Genomic DNA, 22747 nt, shown 5'->3' on the forward strand with positions numbered 1-22747 from the left:
CAAAGGTCATTCTCTAAGGAGATCGCGTCAGAGGGACAAAAATGTCCCTAGCATCCAAAGTCCCAAACTACAGCTGACACAGCCTGGCTCCCTGCGGAGAAACCTGCAGTGGAGCTGCAGCCCGTCGCCCGTGCTAAGCAGCACTGTGGTCCCTCCACGGAGACCACAGGGGACAGTGAACAAGGGCAGCCCGAAAAACAATCTGTGACAGTAATAGCTGACTCGACTTCTTTTAGATGGTCACTCCAAGAGGTGGATTATTTTTAAAAGACATGTCTACAGTAATGCTGCCATCTGCTTTTCTAATTACTCTTCATTTATAGCCTCCTTTTCCACCTCGCACTGCTTTGCTTCCGTTTTTCACCATCTCACATATTAACCAACAATACATCCCTAGGTTTATAGACTACAGTAGTATTCTATAAAAAATATTTGAAAACATTCTCCAAAGAAAACATGCACATGTGAATGCTTAGTGCATGTATTTACATAAACAGCTTCTACTTATAAACATCAAATATAAAAATAATCAGACTTATTGTAACAATTCACTAATAGACAATGACACCCAAGAAAATCATCTTAGAATATAGATCTAGATGAATATGTTGATAGATGAAGAGCTACATGTTATATTTCGTGTTTCTTCTTTCTTATCAAAACCACCAAAATTAGCTGTCCCTCCAAAATACCAATACTAAGTTTCTCTCTGTATGTAACTATACTTCTGGGGGGAAAAAAAGTGTTTTTTCCTAATAATCTGAGAGCATGTTTTTAAATTGTAAATGAATTGAATACCGCCTGGAAGTTCAAAAAGCCGAAACCCTGATATCTCAGTAGAAGGGTGAGAAGCAATTCATACATATTAATTCACTGACTACTTGACTCTCAGGCTAAGGATTAAATTCAGATCATATTATAAAAAATGTATTTGATCTTTATATGAATATTTGAATCGTACCTTGAACTTGCTCAGAACATCTCTCTCGGGCCTTTTCTCTCATTATTTTAGGGATCAAAACATCTTTTTCGACATGTCTGAGATGCTGATCTAAAAAAAAAACAAAAAGAGTTCTTTAATATAGTAAAGCCTCAAGTAAATAACGTGTTTAGGGGAAAGATAAGCAGTCAGATTTACTTAGTAAAAATTTATGCAAATACATTAAAAACCAACTATTTATAATCTCATAAAATTGTGATTAAAATCATTCCAAATTATTACACAACAGAAACAATGTGAGAGACATAGGCAACACCTTTCTCAAAATTTCTGCAAACTAGAACGCAACACTTTTATATGATAATACAATTCCATGTAATCTTGTCAAAATTAAGTCATAGACTAAAAAATTAAAATTTTTCTTAATATAATCCACTAGAGGACTTTCATTAATATTAAGATCCAAGAATAGATGACTTTTATTGATACTGAAATCTAAGACTAAGAGATATGGGAATAATTTATTTAGTAGTAAAAGCAGCCAAATAAAGCCAGGACCAGCAGAAGAAGAAAAAGTGGAACAATATGTGCACATGAAAACAAAGCACGTGAGATTTCTGTGCATTTTAAACACAACTCCCACGATTAGACTAACGTGGTAGACTGAGCACCTGCTTCTTAAATTCCGAGAGTCCTGAAGAACAAAGAGTAAGTGTCCTCAGGGAACCAAATTGATCAAGAATCTCTAAAAGACAAAAGGCAGATGAGATCAGATTACAGAAAGGACTCATTTCCCCACAGTTTTCCCCAGGAAAAAACTAAAGGTGGATATTGCTCTATGCTCTGAAGCAACAAAAATGGGGAGCAAGACTTTCCTTAAAGAAACTAAAGCAAGCCCTGGCCAGTTGGCTCAGCGGTAGAGCGTCGGCCTGGTGTACGGGGGACCTGGGTTCGATTCCCGGCCAGGGCACATGGGAGAAGCGCCCATTTGCTTCTCCACCCCCCCCTCCTTCCTCTCTGTCTCTCTCTTCCCCTCCCGCAGCCAAGGCTCCATTGGAGCAAGGATGGCCCGGGCGCTGGGGATGGCTCCTTGGCCTCTGCCCCAGGCGCTAGAGTGGCTCTGGTCGCAGCAGAGCGACGCCCCGGAGGGGCAGAGCATCGCCCCCTGGTGGGCAGAGCATCGCCCCCTGGTGGGCAGAGCGTCGCCCCTGGTGGGCATGCCGGGTGGATCCCGGGCATGCAGGAGTCTGTCTGACTGTCTCTCCGTTTCAAGCTTCAGAAAAATACAAAAAAAAAAAAAAAAAAAAAAGAAACTAAAGCATTATTGGTTGAAATACCTGAGTAGGAGTCAAGTCAGTTACTTCTGTTGCCTTTAGACTATGGGTAAAAGAGTAAATAATGGGTAATAATCCTCAGAAGTTGATCAGGAAGTTCCCTGGTATCTAGTTACACCTAGGAAGACCAGGCACACCTAAACTTTTCCTGGTACTATGTGACTGCCAACAACCTCTGGATGTAGGAACCTATGAACTGATACAGTATTCACGGGGCAGCAGGGCATCTCCAAAAGCAAACAAAAGCAACAACAAAACAGGCAAGAATCGCCTTAATTTGATGAGGGACAACACAGTGAAAGGGAGAAGCCCAATTGTAATTAATCAAGAAGTAACCAACTCCTAAAAGAGTTTCAAGAGTAAGGAAACTACTAGTTTAAAATTCGTAGAATAAATATACTGAAGCAAATAAAAAGACCTGAGTCCTCAGACAGAAGCGGACCACAGGTTACCTGCACATACTTAGAGATGAAACATCTGAAGCTCAAAAATCCTCAAAGCTTCAAAGGGGAAAACACATCACCCACACACAGGAACGATAACCAGATTACATCATGTTTCTCTGGCAAGACATGGATGCTACAAGACAATGGAGAAATAACTTGAAAGTTCTGAGAAACAATTACTTTATAACCATGAATTATAGAGCCAATGAAGATTGAAGTTAAAGATATTTTCAGATATGTAGGGTCTGAAAAGTTGACCTCTTTCAGACTCTACTGAAAAGGAATTTATCCCTACTCGTGTGTGACAAGCCACTCATCAAGCTCAGTGATATAAAACAAACACTGTACACAGATCCCACAGGTCAGGAATTCAGAAAGGCAGGGCAGAGCTGAGCCTTCTCTGCTTCACAGTGTCTGAGGCCTCATCTGAGCGCAAATGACAAATGTTGATTTCACCAGCTGCAAAAGCTGGAGCTAGATGATTTACTTCCAAGATGACTCCTTTCTCCATGTATGCATCTGACACCTGGTATGGAATGGCAAAGGATGGGCTTTAGTGAGGACAGTAAACCAGAGCACCTGTTCATGGCTTCTCCATTTGGTTTGGCTCCTCACAGCACGGCCCGTAGGTTACGGAGGGGTAACCTATCGTCAAGTGGAGAGGAATTAAGACTCCATTCTCCGTGGCAAGACCACATTACAGAGAACATGACGAATGGAAGATAATGTTGTGACCGTCTTTGTAAAGAAGTATGCCACAAGAAGCAGTAGAGAGGCCCTGGCCAGTTGGCTCAGTGGTAGAGCGTCAGCCTGGCATGCAGGAGTCCCAGGTTCGATTCCCGGCCAGAGCACACAGGAGAAGTGCCCATCTGCTTCTCCACCCCTCCCCCTCTCCTTCCTCTCTGTCCCTCTCTTTCCCTCCCGCAGCCAAGGCTCCACTAGAGCAAAGTTGGCCCGGGCGCTGAGGATGGCTCTGTGGCCTCTGCCTCAGGCACTAGAATGGCTCTGGTTGCAACACAGCGACGCCCCAGATGGGCAGAGCATCGCCCCCTGGTGGGCATGCCAGGTGGATCCCAGTCAGGTGCATGCAGGAGTCTGTCTCTCTGCCTCCCGGTTTCCAACTTCAGAAAAATACAAAAAAAAAGAAGAAGCAGTAGAGAATATACTGTGATAAAATGAAAATAAATCCATGAAGTACAAACGTGAAATATATAAAGCAAATTAGAAAAACAGACATTTACACTGATATATTGAAATATAGTACTTGAACAACATCATCAACTAACTTGAGATAACATTTATAAATATTCCATTAGTAATAGCTGAATATTTACAAAGAAAAACCAATGGCTGGGTTGTGAAAAGAATCTCAATAAATGTGAAAGAATATACCATATGACTTTACCATATGACCCAGCAAACATACTCCTTAGAATTTATCCCAGAGAAATGAAAACTTAAATTCATACAAGAACTGCCTGACCAGGTGGTGACGCAGTGGATAGAATGTCAGTCTAGGATGCCGAGGACCCAGGTTCAAAACTCCAAGGTTTCCGGTTTGGGCACAGGCTTACCAGCTTGAGCACAGGGTCGCTGGCTTGAGTGGGGGATCACAGACATAACCCCATGCTCATTGGCTTGAGCCCAAATTCATAGTCTTGAGTCCAAGGTCTGTGGCTTGAGCAAGGGGTCACTCGCTCTGCTGTAGCCCCTGGTCAAGGCACATGAGAAAGCAATCAATGAACAACTAAGGCGCTACAATGATGAATTGATGCTTCTCATCTCTCTCCCTTCCCGTTTGTCTGCCCCTATCTTTCCCTCTCTCTGTCACACACACACACACACACACAAAATCATACTAAAACCTGTATACAAATGTTCATTTCAGCTTTACTTGTAACAGCCAAAATATGGAAATAATCAAAAAGTCCCTGAACTGTTGAATGAATAATCAATGATTCACCCAGAAAATGGAATGTTATTCAGCAATAAAATGGAATGAACTACTGACATACAACAGCAGCAACTGGGGTGGAACTCAAGGGCAGACCTCAAGGGCATCATGCTGAATGACAAGAATATAATCTCAACGGGTTACTTAATACAGGAGTCCACTTACATAAGATTCTTATAGTGACACAATCAGTGATGGAAAACAAATTACTGGTTAGCAGTAGAGTTGAGGAAGCATGGTGACTTGTTAAGGGATAACAGGAAGGATTCTCTTCGTGGTGATATTAACAGATCTGTATGCTGACTGTGATCATGGCTACTGGAATCTTCACATGTAATAAAATGTCATATAACCACACAAACACACATGCAAAAGTACATGTAAAAGTGGTGAAATTCCACTAAGCTAGGTACCTGAGTAAAGAGTGTTATACTAACATCAATTCCCAGGTTCCTTAGTTATACTGTATTGAAGCAGTGTGCACCAACCTTTTTTCCTTTTTGCAACAAAGAAGCCTTCTTTAGACATTTCTTAATGTCCCTCCATGAAATGTTTCTATCACAGATGTACTGTCTATCTGTTTATGTTCTGTGTGTGTGTAACTGTGCTTTATACATAAAAATAGCAAGATTTTCTCCCCCAATATCAGTTTTGGCTCCTTGAAAGGCAGTATCACACTTACTGAAGACATAGTATTATTATTTAAGATAATATCAATAAGAAAGTTAGAAAACAGGTACATGGAAATTGCACTAATTTTCAGCTTGATGCATTTAAACTATTTCAAAATTAAGCTATAATAAAAACGTTTTAAAATATATAAGGAAAAGCACAGACCCTAGAAGACCCAAAACAACTTTAGAATAGAAGAAAATACTTGGATGACTTGCACTAGGTGATGAGAAAGTCATCCTACAAAGCTACAGCAAGCACAGTGGTAGAATATTGGCATAATTAGGATAAGCAAACAGACTGATAACAAAATAGAGTCCAGAAATGCTTCTACGTATACACATCCAATTTAATTTGACAAGTGCACCAACACTAGTCATTGAAAAAATAAAAATAATCTCAAAAAAGACCTGGGTAAACATAAATAATAATCAACCTGAACCCTCTGACTCTTAACTTCATAGACCCCACAAAAATTAATTTGCCATGGGTGCTAAACAAAAACAAACAAAAATAAAAGGCAAGCCACAGACCAGAAGTGTTCACTATCCATATGGACACTTAAAAGAGAAGACAAATTGTAAAGCTGTACACGAAAAGATGCTCAAAATCATTAGTCATTAAGGAAACACAAATTAAACCATGATATCATTTATACCCATCAGAATGACTACAATTAAAAACACTAAGCCTGACCACGCAGTGGCGCAGTGGACAGAGCGTAGGACTGGGATGCGGAAGGACCCAGGTTCGAGACTCCGAGGTCGCCAGCTTGAGCGCGGGCTCATCTGGTTTGAGCAAAAGCTCACCAGCTTGGACCCAAGGTCGCTGGCTCGAGCAGGGGGTTACTCGGTCTGCTGAAGGCTCGCGGTCAAGGCACATATGAGAAAGCAATCAATGAACAACTAAGGTGTTGCAACAAAAAACTGATGATTGATGCTTCTCATCTCTCTCCGTTCCTGTCTGTCTGTCCCTATCTATCCCTCTCTCTGACTCTCTGTCTCTGTTAAAAAAAAACAAAACACTAAGAACACCAAATGTTAGGGAGAATGTGGAGAAACTGGAACTTTCATGTATTGCTGGTGGGAGTGTAAAATGATAAACTTCTTTGGAAAACTGCCTGTTATGTTATGAAGTTAAAAATACACCCAAACTATTTTCCAGTACTAGGTATTCATTCAGCCAAGACAAATGAAAATATATGTCCAAAAAACAATTTGTAAAGTCTGTTTAAAAATTGGAAACAACCTAAAAGCCAACTGAATACTACTTAGCAATACTACTCAACATGGGTGAACATTAAAAATTTTGTTAAGAAAAAGAAGCCAGATACAAGACTACATACTACGTGATTCAAGAATATGCAGAATTAATCTGTGGTGATAGAAATCAGAACACTGGGAGTTGAGAGAAAGGTACACTCCTAGGGATGCCTTGATTAGGGTGTTAAATTAGAAATAGCTGACTTTATATAAATGAATTCTGCTACAGACTTTTCCATTTAGTAGCATATTAACCATTACATATCAACTATTAAATATATATGACTTTATATATATTTCAGAGCTATCTTTAATAGTACAAATACTATAGATATAGTACTTTTATTCATAAAATTATACCGGTTTCCTCAATGTTAATGTGATGCATATGTTGTCCATTTGTACAAGAGCCAGCCAAAAATAAAAATAAAAATTCAAAATTTTAGAGTTTGCTACTATATAGTCAGATGAATTCATACTGAGTTAAAGAATCAGAATAATGCCACCAGAAAAAAAATTCCCAATCTCTAACTTCTCAACATTCTATAATATCATCACCTGAAAGTCAATTTTCACCTTTTTCACTGGCTGAACTTGTTAGCTCAGATTTTGCTCTGGGCTCACCTGTTCCCTCAAACATGGCAGCACTGGATCACAAGGCTGCCAACAACAATACTCGCTATGAATCCACAAAGATAACAGTGAAGCAATCAGAATATTACAGAATCTTCCACTGGAAAGGAGCGACAACTAAAAGGCAAAGTATATATGCCTCTTCATTAACAAAAACATTTTAATTTAACTAATTTGATTCTTATTTAGATACTGCCACTTTCTCAAAGTTTAATTTCCTAGTTCCATTTATTTGCTCCTGAAGAATTTCCATGCTACTGTTTAATCTGGAGGGAAACAAAAAAAAAAAAACCACAAGAAAAATCTGTGGTAAATTTACAAGTCTTCTCATTGGCAACAATTTTGATCTATAGGTCCCTCCTCTTTACTTCATACTAAGAGTCTGGGAAGGAAGGTTCCGGGAGACCGTCGCTGTCCCGGAGATACCACGTACCAGACAAGGTCGGAACTCTCCGGCACTCCCTTCACACCAGAAGCCAGGCAGACTCCAGCTCCCCGCAAAAGGACAAAGACAGGGATGCGTCTGAGCAGACCTTCACCTTCCTGCCAGCTCATTCACACCTTCTTGCTGGAACAGTAGCGTAAAATGAGAAGTGGGGTGGTTGGCAGAGATCCTTAGGGAAAATTAAGATAGTGATCAGTGTTCCTTTCACCTTCTTCCCTTCAAGTCATACTCAAACTGACACAACAAACACAAGAAAATGAGTAATTGCACTATTTGCATCCAATATCCCAGCCTTCCTCTGTTTACCTCATGATGAGGGCGATAAATGGCCTGTAGTCTTCATAACCGCCCTCTGAGATAAGTATTTTGAGTCCATTTTGGAGATGAAGTAGACCGTGCAGGGGTCTCCAAACTTTTTACACAGGGGGCCAGTTCACTGTCCCTCAGACCATTGGAGGGCTGCCAAATTCAGTGGTCCTCTCACTGACCACCAATGAAAGAGGTGCCCCTTCCAGAAGTGCAGTGGGGGCTGGATAAATGGCCTCAGGGGGCTGCATTGCGGCCTGCGGGCCGTAGTTTGGGGACGCCTGATGCTCACAGAGGCGCAGGTGAAACAACCTAAGCCTCTGATAAAATGGCAATGGCAAGATCACGGAACGCGGGCCCCACATCTTCCTCCAGAACACTCTTACACACCTGACATGCTGGACTAGTGAAGAAACTTCAGCAACAAGGTTGTGAGAGCTGCCACAGTTACACCGAAGCATGGAAACCCTCCAACAACAGAACTGTTCATTTCACAGGCATCGTTTTGAACAAGCAAAATTCACAACTGCATTGTTCTCATTTTTTGATCAGAAGGTAAAGTTAAATAAAATTCTGATTATCTGGTTCATACCATGGAGAAAATTACGTTTTAAAAGAAGCAAGAGGAGTGATTTGTCAGTTGGCTGGAAAATACTTTCAAATAGTTGGTCAATCAGTAACAATCTAATTTTTGTATAAGCTCAAACTCTTAAAATATGAAAAGCACATCAGTGAAGTAGATGGGCCTATTTCTGCTTAGCTTAGGGCTCACATACCATCTGTCCCAATCACGTCATTTGAACTTCTTTCACCCAACAGCTTTCATTGTTAATAAACACCCAGTTCATACTCGTGTGACGATTTCCCAAAAGCACATCTATTTCTTGGACCTCAGATTCTGCAGATTGCTAGGTATGAAAACTTCCTCTTACACCCACATTACTTTAACCAAGATGAGGCCAGAAAGGGACAACAAATCTGAAAGTATACCAAAGCAGGAAATCAACTTACGTAATGACACGTGTCAATTTTAGAAACTTGTGCTGCAATCTCTATTGAGGCATAATTTCTTTAATGAAAACGTTTCACATTTATGTATTTGGTAAAATTGCAAGACTATCTTTTCCTACAAGCAAAGTTTCCCATTGATATCTAATAGAAAATGAGCAGTGTTACCAGAGCCGGAAGTAACTATCTGAGAAAGCAATCAAGGACACATACCTTTGACTTCTCAGCAATAATAGCCTGTTTGTTTTTTTTCTCTAATGTACACCTGGAAAATCATGCACTATTCTCAAACCTATGAATGTTCCTCAATGCCAATGGCCGCCCTATCTCTACTGGTTCTTCTTCTTCTTACAATATTTCACTAAATTAATTTATTTATTTATTTATTTATTTATTTATTACAGAGACAAAGAGAGAGTCAGAGAGAAGGATGGACAGGGACAGACAGACAGGAACGGAGAGATGAGAAGCATCAATCATTAGTTTTTCATTGCGAGTTGCAACACCTTAGTTGTTCATTGATTGCTTTCTCATATGTGCCTTGACTGCGGGCCTTCAGCAGACCAAGTAACCCCTTGCTTGAGTCAGCGACCTTGAGTCCAAGCTGGTGAGCTTTTTGTTCAAACCAGATGAGCCCACGCTCAAGCTGGCGACCTCAGGGTCTAGAACAGGGGTCCCCAAACTTTTTACACAGGGGGCCAGTTCATTGTCCATCAGACTGTTGGAGGGCCGGACTATAAAAAAAACCTATGAACAAATCCCTATGCACACTGCACATATCTTATTTTAAAGTAAAAAAAAAAAAAAAAAAACAAAAAACGGGAACAAATACAATATTTAAAATAAAGAACAAGTATATTTCAATCAACAAACTGACCAGTATTTCAATGGGAACTATGCTCCTCTCACTGACCACCAATGAAAGAGGTGCCCCTTCCGGAAGTGTGGCAGGGGCCGGATAAATGGCCTCAGGGGGGCCGCATGTGGCCCGCGGGCCGTAGTTTGGGGACCCCTGGTCTAGAACCTGGGTCCTCCGCATCCCAGTCTGACGCTCTATCCACTGCGCCACCACCTAGTCAGGCATTTCACTAAATTTATATGAAGAAACATATACCACTTTGATAATGGAGTAGGTAATTATTTTTCTATTGAGAAGTTATTCACTTATTTCAAAGATTCAAACTTTGCTCAAATCACAGTATCTTTCACTGTGTGGCCTTCAGAGCCAGTTTGGGCTAACATGAAAACCAGTTTCACAACACAACATTTTGGGAGGAGTAGCAAGTTCCAGTATGAGCATCTATTGCCTTCATCAGACTGACTTTGGCTAAACTTGGCTGAAATTCAAGTTCACCTTCTAAACAAAAATTTGCCAAAAGGAGGATATTAAGGTGAATGTAATGTAGATGCTGAAGGCAAATATTAAAGGAGTTTCAAAAATATTCTGAACAGTGATAATAATGCCAGAAAAAGTATAAACACTTCCAAGATAAAGATCTGCTCCTCTTCCTTCGGTCACAATCCCACAAGGTTCTATCTTTAAAGACTGTGTTCACAGTATCATGCTGAGTTCTCAGTGCCTGTCTCTACCCCCAAATCTCCTCTACGCACATTTCCGAGCATATATTGGTCATTTCCATGTTCCGCTAGCATTGTGATTCCCACTTAACATTTCTACAATTTAAGTCTTCATTCTGCCATCCTAGTGGTTATGTTATCCCCCTTACCTAAAATAACCTGCTTGCATTTATACAGCACAGAGAAGAAGCACAATAAATACCTGCAGAAGGAAGGAAGGGTGGTGGAAGGGACTATTCACAGACATCACCACGTGTAGGAGCAGGTATTTAAAGGAAGCTGAGGTTCATGAGGCTCAAAGCAGTCTTGCAACATGACCCAGCAAATAAGTGGTAAAGTCAAACTCCAGCACAGTCTTGTCTTTATAGTCTCTCTTCCACTTTTTTTTTAATCAAAGTTTACTTATTTAAAATCAAACCCAGCCCTGGCCGGTTGGCTCAGCGGTAGAGCGTCGGCCTAGCGTGCGGAGGACCCGGGTTCGAATCCCGGCCAGGGCACACAGGAGAAGCGCCCATTTGCTTCTCCACCCCTCCGCTGCACTTTCCTCTCTGTCTCTCTCTTCCCCTCCTGCAGCCGAGGCTCCATTGGAGCAAAGATGGCCTGGGTGCTGGGGATGGCTCTGTGGCCTCTTCCTCAGGCGCTAGAGTGGCTCTGGTCACAATATGGCGACGCCCAGGATGGGCAGAGCATCGCCCCCTGGTGGGCAGAGCGTCGCCCCCTGGTGGGCGTGCCAGGTGGATCCCGGTCGGGCGCATGCGGGAGTCTGTCTGACTGTCTCTCCCTGTTTCCAGCTTCAGAAAAAATGAAAATAAATAAATAAATAAATAAATAAAATCAAACCCAATCCTCGTCCATCCCAAAGTTCTCCCTGACCTCAGCACCTGAAAGTGACTTCTCCTTCCTCTAATCCCAAGATTTTGTGGTCACCAGTACTATGGCTCTAATCACATCTGGACAATGAAGGTATCATCACACTCTCTGTGTCCTCTTCTCCTGATACATCAGTGGTTGCTATGGTGCTCCACTCAACCCCAAATTCTGTGTTAATCCTAAACATCAATATAATTGTATTTAGACATATGGCTTTTAAAAGGTTAAGGTTAAAGGAGGTCATATAGGTAGGGCTCTAATTTGATAGGTGGCTTTACAACAGGGGTCGGGAACCTATGGCCCGCGAGCCAAATGTGGCTCTTTTGATAGCTGCATCTGGCTCGCAGACAGATCTTTAATAAAAAAAAAAATGATCTTGGATTTCTCAGCCTCCCAAACTGTAAACCAGAAATTTCTGTTATTTAAGCCACCCAGTCTATGGTATGTTCTTATTAGGGAGCCCGAGCAGACTAAGACAGACTCTGGTACCAGAAGTTTCCAATTCTGGCTGCACCAAAGTAGCGTTATAAAATTCTGATACTTGCGGCCTACCACAGACCAGTTAAACCAGAGCTGCTGGGATAAAATTCACAGTGGTATTTTTAAATCCTCCCCAAATAATTCTAACATGAGGCTAAATTTAGAACCACTGCATGACATTTAAGTTTAATAAGGTGAGAGATTATGTCTAATTCATCTCTGTAACTCCCTTTAACTTCTAGCATATGATAATTATGCAATAAAAATGTTTCATAAATGACATAGTAAATAGTTTCAGGATTTAATAATCATAGATATTCATTCTGTTGAGTATTTACTAGTTACCTACTACATACCAATCACCACACTATAGATTGTATATACACTGATGAGTAAGACAAGCAAGGTTCCTTACTCTGTAACATAAACACTTAAAATGATTTCTTTCAATAAATCACGCTAAGTTAACATATCCTTTGGTCTGCAAAAACCTCCCAGTGACAGGTCATTAGGAAAATACAATGAGGGGTAGTAAACACCACATTCTTACCTTTATTTATTTATTTTTGCCTTTGATCTCCTTACTTAAAAATATAAAAATACAATTGGGGATGATGGAAAAGGTTAATTTGGCAATCGACATTCTTATTTGGGCAGTTTTGTTTGGTCCATTTGTATCAGATATAAGGTTATATTTCTCACATATCTGATATCTATAAATCTAGAGATTTCTACAAATATGCTTTTAACACCCCTATACAAAAGTAACAATAGTAATCCAGTAAGCAAAACATATACAGTGTGTCCGTGAAGTCATGGTGCACTTTTGACTGGTCACAGGAAAGCAACAAAAGATGATAGAAATGTGAAATCTGCACCAAATAAAAGGAAAACTCTCCCAGTTTCATACCTATTCAGTGCAGTTCGATGTGGGCTCACGCACAGATTTTTTAGGGCTCCTCAGGTAGCTATCCCGTAGAGCCTCTACAGACTCATCACTGACTGATGGCCTACCAGAACGGGGTTTCTCCACCAAACTGCCGTTTCCTTCAACTGCTTATCCCACCGAGTCATGTTATTCCTATGTGGTGGCGCTTCGTTATAAACGCACCGATATTCACGTTGCACTTTGGTCACAGATTCGAATTTAGTGAGCCACAGAACACACTGAACTTTCCTCTGTACCGTCCACATCTCGACTGGCATGGCCGTGGGCTGCTCCGCTGTATACACGGTGTTATGTCATCATCTGCGCATGTGCACATGCTGCCACATCATCCTACAGAAGCTGGGAGGGTTTTCCTTTTATTTGGTGCAGATTTCACATTTCTATTGTCTTTTGTTGCTTTCCTGTGACCAGTCAAAAGTGCACCATGACTTTACGGACATACTGTATTTCAAGCTACTTTCTCCTGCAGTGAAATTTCTGTGCTGACTCAAGAACCTGTTGAGACCAATTCCAAGGATTTACAATACAATCAAAAACGCTTAAAGCATGAAGCAGCTTTAGCAGTTATCTGATCTATCTCATGTCCCACTACCCCTCATCTTCAAACCTTACAGGGCACTACTTAGAATACTCTAACGGCCTGAGGTCAATGGCAAAGTCTGAAACAAGAAGTCAGTCCCACTACCTCCCAAATTCCGCAGTGTCTCCTGGGGTTGGTGGCAATTTCTTACTGTCTGTGTGTAATTAACTGACTAACCTTTCTAATCACCTAGTCTCTAATAACAGATTTAGTTAAAGAAGTGAAATCATATGAACAATATTTACTGTTTACTACACAGGTAGAATATTCTCATTTTCACATGATAATTTTCTTCACCTCTCCAATTATTTGATACAGACACATCCCATTCACAGGTTTCATTTTATTTCTCCAGGGGAAAAAACTCTAGGTCTAGAATGAAAGAAACTCTATACCCAAGTTATTTGATATCTTGGTGCTTTTATTTTTTTAATTCCAAATATTTTTTAAAAATTTTTTCTTGAAAGAGTGAGGGTGATGACAATCAGGAAAAGCTTCCTATGAAACTGATTTAAAAAGTGACATATAAAAAATGAACAAGAATTAGATAGATTTGGGGAGAAGAAGGAAAATTCCACAAAGGAGAAACAGCGTGTCAAATTGCCTAGAGGCAAAAAAAAAAAAAAAAAAGACAAAGCAGTGTGACTTATGTTAAGTACACCTTAAGCCAATGTTATTCACATCCAAATTGCTTTACCACAACCCCACAATACTTTACATCTGGATACTGCACATGCACCTGTGTGTGTCTGTATATATTTATGCAAGTACCCCTTCTCCCTGACCTATACTAGCTAAACTCTCACCACCCAAACCAAGGCTGCTGACAGACTCAGACAAACTAGTCTCAGGGCAGAGCTGGGATGCCTCCCGTAGGAGAGAATGTAGACGCTTTCCCGCCTGCACCTTCTCAGGACTGCTCTGGACACCATACCAGTGTAGTTTTTCCTGATGCTGCCCCTTCTCCCGACTCCTGGAGTGGGCGATGACTGACAGATGGCACAAACCCCTGCTCCCCTGCCTCCAAAGCGGGGCGAACCTTGTCCTCTGCTGTGCACCAAGGCTGGTTAGGCTGGGAAAGGCTTTCTCTAAAATCCCATCTTGCTCAGTTTCCTCCCCTTCCCTCTCCTGTTCCCCTCTCTCCCCCACAGGTTTGTTTCCTAAGAGCACTCCATTAATAAATAACTTGAATAGGGTACCCAAGTGGTACCCAGGCCTGGCGCCCAGATTGTGTTCTCTAATATCATGCCCAAATAAGACGAACCGGGGCTTATCAGAGATAGGACTAGTCCTATGGATGCGCCAGGGAAATGACAGGATGAACCAGGGACATTCTGTGTAAGAAAAAAAGAAAATGCTTAATAATAATCATCATCATGGGAGCACATCACAAGGACCCAGAGCTATTTTTTTTTATTTTAATACTTATGTATTAAATTTTTTTTTTTTTTTTTTTGTATTTTTCCGAAGCTGGAAACGGGAAGGCGGTCAGATAGACTCCCGCATGCGCCTAACCAGGATCCACCGGGCATGCCCACCAGGGGGCGATGCTCTGCCCATCTTGGGGCGTCTGCCCATCTTGGGGCATCGCTCTGCGACAATCAGAGCCATTCTAGCGCCTGAGGCAGAGGCCACAGGGCCATCCTCAGCGCCTGGGCAAACTTTGCTCCAATGGAGCCTTGGCTGCGGGAGGGGAAGAGAGAGACAGAGAGGAAGGAGAGGGGGAGGGGTGGAGAAGCAGATGGGCGCTTCTCCTGTGTGCCCTAGCCGGGAATCGAACCCGGGACTCCTGCACGCCAGGCTGACGCTCTACCACTGAGCCAACCGGCCAGGGCTCCCAGAGCCATTTTGAAGGAACTCTCACTGGTCAAATCTGGGAAAATGTTAGAATCAAAATAATTACATACAAACTATAAACTACTGAGAAAACAGGAATTCACAAGTCCATGCCAATAATAAATTATAAATAAACAAGAAATAAAGTGATTTCTTGCTAACAGCAAAATGTCACCAAACACCTAACAAAACATAAGGAAGAAAATCACTATTTTGCAACCATCATAGAAAAACCTAAATGAGGCAAAAAAAATCACCAATGAATGCTGAATCAAAGCGGAATTTCCGATGAGGAACAAACATTTGCATGTTCTTAAATGATCTCCCCAACAGATTAGTTATTAATTGCTAGAGGAAAAAAACAGCAACAAAATGGGACAAGACCTTCACCGCCTGATCAAAATTCTTACCACCTGTGCGAGACAGAGACAGCTCACGTGCCCCCAGATATGACACCATGAGAAAGACACAGTACCACCATGCACAATTTGGCTGAGAATGCATACCCGCGATCTAACTGACTCTGATAAACACAAAATGAGGAAAGTTCTACATGTCACTCCCTTACCTGTAAACTTGCAATGTGTTCCCATTGTTCTTAGAATAAAATTCAAACTCCTTCAAATGGTTTACAGGACATTTCATAACTGACAAATCAAACCCCTCCAATGCCGCAGCACGCAATCCTCTTTGATCGCAACCTTTCTTGTGCTTTTTGCTTAAGCCAATGTTTTTCAACTTTCAGAGAACCCATCAGAAGGTTGCTGAATTAATCTAGTGAGAAAAACAATGTATTTTCTAGTGCAAATATACGTTGAGTATAGGAATATACAAAATGTAGAAGTTAACCGGATTTTCTGTTCTACCAAAACAGTGCATGCCTAAAAACATCCTGTGGCGATACAGAAGCAACAATAAAATGGAAAGTTTTCTAATCAACAACACAACCTTTTACATATGATATTAATCACATAATGCTCAGAAAAAGATCTTTCACATCTGTTTAGGTCTCGAACTCAAAAATTAAAAATTTCCAGTAAATGTAGGTGCTAGTAAATCCCCAATGAAAGCGCTGCAACCCAAAGGCCCCAACAGCTCCTACCATCATGACCTCTTCCCGAGACGCACATATCTTAAACGTCTACTATTGTAATATAATGTCATAAAGTCTGGACTCCACTTTCCACCCCCCGAGCCCTATCACCATCTCATCTTCCTCCCCTAAGTAAACTTCTGGGGAAAAAACAAAACAGCAATGGAAGAGCAGCAAAGGGCATGCAGACGAGCACATTCTCTCTCAACTTAGGGAAACCTCTCGCCTGCCCTACTGTGCGCAAGAGTTCAGAGAAGTGGTTCTCCTCTACTCTGCATATTACATCATCTACAGAATGTTTTCAAATGTCAGAGGCTTGGGTAAATTAAATCTGAATATCTGGAAATACAATCCAGGCATCCCCAAACTACGGCCCGCGGGCTGCATGAGGCCCCCTGAGGCCATTTATCCGGCCCCCCCCGCCGCACTTCCGGAAGGGGCACCTCTTTCATTGGTGGTCAGTGAGAGGAGCACTGTATGTGGCAGCCCTCCAACGGTCTGAGGGACAGTGAACTGGCCCTCTGTGTAAAAAGTTTGGGGACCCCTGATAGGCACTAGTATTTTTTTTTAATGTAATGTCTCTCCACAGCCACTTTTCCTGGGTATTTTGGATTCTCTCCAGCTTTTCCTCCGTGCAATCAACTAATAAGAGAAAATAATAAACATAATTACAGCTGATAAACTTACAAAGAGTGATATTATTACCTCTAAATTAACAGAAAAACAGTAATTTAAATAAAATGACATATAAAAATAAGTATGTAACCTGCATTTCATTGTTGAGTTTAGAGCAGTTTCTTAAGAAAAACACACCCCACACTTACTTAAAAGCTACTGCTAAATGAAGATTTAACTCGTATGAAGATCTCAAAAAAATGTAATATAGCTTGACCAGGTCGTGGCATAGTGTATAGAGCATCGGCCTGGGACACTTAGGACCCAGGTTTGAAACCCCAAAATCACCGGGTTGAGTGCAGAAGCACCAGCTTACGCACAGGGTTGCTGGCTTGAGCATGGAATCATAGATATGACCTCATGGTCGCTGGCTTGAGCTCAAAGGTCGCTGGCTTGCGCAAGGGGTCACTGGCTGGGCTGGAGTCCCCCAGTCAAGGAATATATAAGAAAGCAGTCAATGAACAATTAAGGTGCTGCAACGAAGAATTAATGCTTCTCATATTTCTGCTTTCCAGTCTGTCTCTCACTCTCGCTAGCTCACTAAAAAAAAAAAAAAAAAAGTAATATAAACCAATGGGAAAACAAATTTTGCTACATAAATGTCATTTAGCACATTTACTCAAAATGGGTACATACCATTGTGGACTGGAAAAAGTATGAAAAATATCAATATCAAAATGTGACCCTATTGTTCAACTTATAAACCAAACAAAAATAAAGTTGTCTTTTTTTTTTTTTTTTAAAGAGCTGGCTTCAACATATTTGTATTCTGGAATTTAAACAGATCAAGAATATTTTCTAGCCTGACCTGGCAGTGGTGCAGCAGATAGAGTGTCGGACTGGGACTCGAAAGACTCAGGTTTTGAAACTCCAGAGATCGCCGGCTTGAGCGCGGGGTCGCTGGCTTGAGCAAGGGGTCACTCACTCTAATGTAGCCCCCCAGTCAAGGCATATATGAGAAAGCAATCAATGAACAACTAAGGAGTCCAATGAAGAATTGATGCTTCTCATCTCTCTCCCTTCCTGTCTTATCTGTACCTCTTTCTGACTCTCTCTCAGTCTCTGTCAAAAAAAAAAAGGAGTATTCTTCTTGCTGACTCCATTTTCTTCCTTTCCATTCCAATCTTGCTTCCATCTTCTCTTTTGTCTAAGTTTCCAAGGATGACGTCTTTAGATTTGACCTTTAGCAGTCACCCAATTGCTAAAGTAAAAGCCTGAAGAATTATCCTTAATGCACCTCTTTCCCTCACCACCCTCATTCAGTACAATAGCAGGTCCTGTCATTTTCTACTATCCCTTAGTCCAGGGGTCGGGAACCTATGGCTCGCAAGCCAGATGTGGCCCTTTTGATGACTGCATCTGGCTCGCAGACAAATCTTTAATAAAAAGAAATAATGTTAAAAGTATAAAACATTCTCATGTATTACAATCCATTCATTTCCTACCGTTCATGGTTGCGGGTGGCTGGAGCCAATCACAGCTGTCCTCAGGGACAACACCAAATTTTTATTGGATAACGTGTAACGTACACGGGTCATTGTATGACTCTCACGGAATTACATTTTAAAATATGTGGCGTTCATGGCTCTCTCAGCCAAAAAGGTTCCCGATCCCTGCCTTAGTCTGTCTGGCTGTTTCCACTCGGAATCCCCATATAATGCAAGAGGCAGCATCCAGGGTACCAAAGACACAAAATGTCATAATGTAACTTTTCTTATTTATTTACTTACAGTGTGTCCGTAAAGTCATGGTGCACTTTTCACCGGTCACAGGAAAGCACCAAAGACGATAGAAATGTGAAATCTGCACCAAATAAAAGGTAAACCCTCCCAGTTTCTGCAGAATGATGTGGCAGCATGTGCACATGCGCAGATGATGACGTAACACCGTGTATACAGCGGAGCAGCCCACAGCCATGCCAGTCGAGATGTGGATGGCACAGAGGAAAGTTCAGTGTGTTCTGTGGCTCGCTAAATTCGAATCTGTGACCAAAGTGCAACGTGAATATCGGCACGTTTATAACGAAGTGCCACCACATAGGAATAACATTACTCGGTGGGATAAGCAGTTGAAGGAAACTGGCAGTTTGGTGGAGAAACCCCGTTCTGGTAGGCCATCAGTCAGTGACGAGTCTGTAGAGGCTATACAGGATAGCTACCTAAGGAGCCCTAAAAAATCTGTGCGTGACGCCACATCGAACTGCACTGAATAGGTATGAAACTGGGAGAGTTTCCTTTTATTTGGTGCAATTTTCACGTTTCTATCATCTTTCCTTTATTGCTTTCCTGTGACCAGTCAAAAGTGCACCATGACTTTACAGACACACTGTATTTACTTATTAGAGAGAGAGAGAAAAAAAGACAGGAAGGGAGAGATGAGAAGCATCAACTTATTGTTTGCAGCACCTTAGCTGTTCATTGATTGCTTTCTCATATGTGCCTTGACCAGGGGGCTACAGCAGAGCAAGTGACCCCTTGCTCAAGCCAGTGACCTCGGGCTCAAGCCAGGAACCTTGCGCTTCAAGCCAGTGACCTTTGGGCTCAAGCCAACGACCATGGGGTCATGTCTATAATCTCACACTCAAGCCAGCGACCCCATGTTCAAGCCGGTGAGCCTACGCTCAAGATGGATGAGCCTGCACTCAAGCTGGTGACCTCGGGGTTTCGAACCTGGATCCTCAGAGGCCCTGGCCGATGCTCTGTTCATTGCGTCACCACCTAGTCAAGTCATAATATAACTTTAAAATTATATTATGCTCCTTAAAATCTTCTAAAAGCTTTTGTACAGATCAGAAAAAAAAGTCCTAATGCATTCTTATCATAGCCTTCAAGGCTCTGCAGCATCCAGCTCCTGCCTACTTTCCTACATCTCTCCTGACTCCTCCACACCCTGGCCCTCATTCTAGTCAAATATTTTAAGCAACACTGCCTGCCTGGCATACTCTTCCGCTACCTCTTCACCCGAATGCTTTCTCTTGTCCTTCAGATGCCAATGCAACCGACACTTCCTTAGAGAGTTCTTTATTGACCCCTATCTAAAGCATTCCTCTCTTCACCATCCACCACAGGACATTCAGTTTACCTTCTTCATAATGTTTCTCACAATCTGTAAAAGTTTGTGTCTAAGTTGGGGGAGCTGGGGTTGTCTTCTTTCTCCTACTGCCAGAACACGAACTCTGTTGGAAGCAGGGAATCTTGTTCGTTCTATGTACCAGTTTCCTAGGGGCTAGAACAATACAAGGTATATAATGGGACCTCAACAAGTACTTGTTTAATCAATAAATACTCAAATGGGGGCAGAGTCTACATCTACAGTACTGGACTGGAAAGAAAATCATCTGAGTTCTATCAGACTTGGCTCCACCAGCACTTAGCTGTGCAGCCTTGAGCACATCACAAGATTGGAGTGGGTTAACAGACGCTGGACAGTAAGAAAGTGGAGACAGTAACGATCAAGATTCTTTTCTATCCTGCTCACAAAAATTAGGGGATATTTCAAAATGCACTTTCAAGATCAGGGAACGTGTGGATACTCCAGTACTTTCAGCCTTTTGTATAGTGCCTTTTCACCAATGAAATAAAACTTGCTTTTGTATTTCATTTGCATAACCAAACAACTTTCACTTGCTTTTCTGATGTTCGTTTAATAAAAAAAAAATCAAATGGTTTTTTTTATCGCTTCATATTCACTTTGAAATATCCCCTCGTCTGAAATATCCCCTAATTTTTATGAGCAGTATAAATGTCCCTGTCTAAATTCAAGCATAAAGACAAGCCTTAGCCTGACCAGGTGGTGGCGCAGTGGATAGAGCGTCGGACTGGGATGCAGAGGACCCAGGTTCAAGACCCCGAGGTCGCCAGCATGAGCGCAGGCTCATCTGGTTTGACCAAAAAGCTCACCAGCTTGGACCCAAGGTCACTGGCTTGAGCAAGGGGTTACTTAGTCTGCTGTGGCCCCACAGTCAAGGCACATATGAGAAAGCAATCAATGAACAACTAAGGTGCCACAACAAAAAACTAATAATTGATGCTTCTTATCTCTCTCTGTTCCTGTCTGTCTGTCCCTATATAACCCTCTCTCTCTGACTCTCTGTCTCTGTAAAAAAAAAAAGACATGAAAGCCTTTAACTCCTCTGAGTCTCTCTCATCTGCATGAGATTTATAGGAGAACCCAAAAGTTAGAAATTTGGCTTTAGTAATAGTAGCTTTTAGTTATAATCAATAGATTATGTAAGGGGTTAAATTACAATTATTTCTTAAAAGGGCTCCTATAAGGGATTAAGGCACTGTAGATAACTAGAAGCTCAGTTCACAAACCTTGATCTTTATTTTGTTGTCTAAGAAATAAAGGGAGTTCTCTTGCAGAAAGTTCTCAGAGGCACCAGAACACGAAGGTCCCAAAGCAACATCAAGGATGCCATAGAGACCTGTGCCCATGTCAGAAGGGCAACCCAGGGAGACACTCCAGCAAACCAGACACCCACCTCCCACACACTGCTACGTGACTAACTGCATGGACTTTGCCCTTCACACTACTATTAACAGCCCCTGACTCCTATAAAAACAGCACCAGGAGAGTTGTGGAGAAAATTCTTTTAGATATGCGTTCCCGGCCTTCTTGGGTTGTTGGCAATTTGAATAAAAGACTCTCATATCACTCAGATCCGACTCTACATCTGATTGGCAGCGATGAGCAACTCCAACCCAGGCTTATTCCTGTAACAAGATGACTATGAATGTCACTTCCAGCTCAGAAATACAATTATATGGGCCTCAATCTAGTTTCCAATCTGAACTTTCCACACCCATCCCTCACTGACACCCCTCCTACCCCCACCAACTAAATCAAAGTCTTCACCCTGCAACCAAACACCATACAGTGCACTTTTCTGCCTACGCATATGCTCACTCTGCCACATCTTCAGAAACTCCAACCACTGTAAATTCTTTCAAAGCCCAAAGCAACTGTTAACTGCTTCATAATGTCTGATCCAATCACCTGGCCCAACATTGGTATGATCATTATATGTTCTAGAAATACTGTGATGCTTTAAATTCTTTTATCTTCTGAGCCTCAGTTTCCTACTCAACTGAGATACATAGGATAATTGAGAATACACAGTTTGATAATAAAGTGTTCAATAAATGCAGTTTGTTAGCAACAGATATTTTTCTTTCTCCTTGAGGTCCATCAAAATGACTTATTTCGGAATCTCCAAAGGTTTGAATCTATTTATATTTCTTTTCCCAATGCCTTGTGTTTTCCTATCCCTGTAATAAAGGAAATGGACCAGGCCAATTCCCAGTCCCTCTAAAAATGGCCATTCTCTTAACTACAGTCTTTCACATAAATAGCCTAAAGCACAGATACCACAGGTCAGCTTCATTGGAAGAGGGGAGCTGAACCAACTGTTGCAAATGGAAGTGGGGTGGAGCATTGAAGTTAAAATAACACCGATGACAACTTTGTAGATCCTTTCCAAAGAAACTGCCTCCAGCCACCGGGATGGATCCTTTGCAGTTCTGCTTTTAAGGTGGGCTACAGATACTTAAAAGAAGCCCGTACTCCAACACGAAGAAAAAAAGAGAATGAGGATGAAGACACCAGTCGCGTTAAGGAGGCAAATGTCTGTAAGTCACAAATGGACTAAAGCTTAAACAAGTAACCCAATGCCTTTACCGAACCT

At 41.6% G+C, this 22747-nt stretch overlaps 1 protein-coding gene across 3 annotated transcripts in view; it reads right to left on the bottom strand.

Annotated features, from left to right (window-relative positions):
* CMC1 (C-X9-C motif containing 1) overlaps positions 1 to 22747 on the bottom strand; it is a 92819-nt gene that overhangs the window by 69657 nt on the left and 415 nt on the right. For 2 of the 3 annotated variants that reach the window (XM_066350739.1, XM_066350740.1), the window contains exon 2: positions 962 to 1051. The exons of the other annotated variant lie outside the window; for it this stretch is intronic. In XM_066350739.1, the coding sequence (XP_066206836.1) occupies positions 962 to 1051 (90 nt within the window). The remainder of the gene's footprint in view (positions 1 to 961; positions 1052 to 22747) is intronic. 3 annotated transcript variants of the gene reach the window in all.

Source organism: Saccopteryx leptura, chromosome 10 (assembly GCF_036850995.1).
Source record: "Saccopteryx leptura isolate mSacLep1 chromosome 10, mSacLep1_pri_phased_curated, whole genome shotgun sequence".
NCBI lineage: Eukaryota > Metazoa > Chordata > Mammalia > Chiroptera > Emballonuridae > Saccopteryx > Saccopteryx leptura.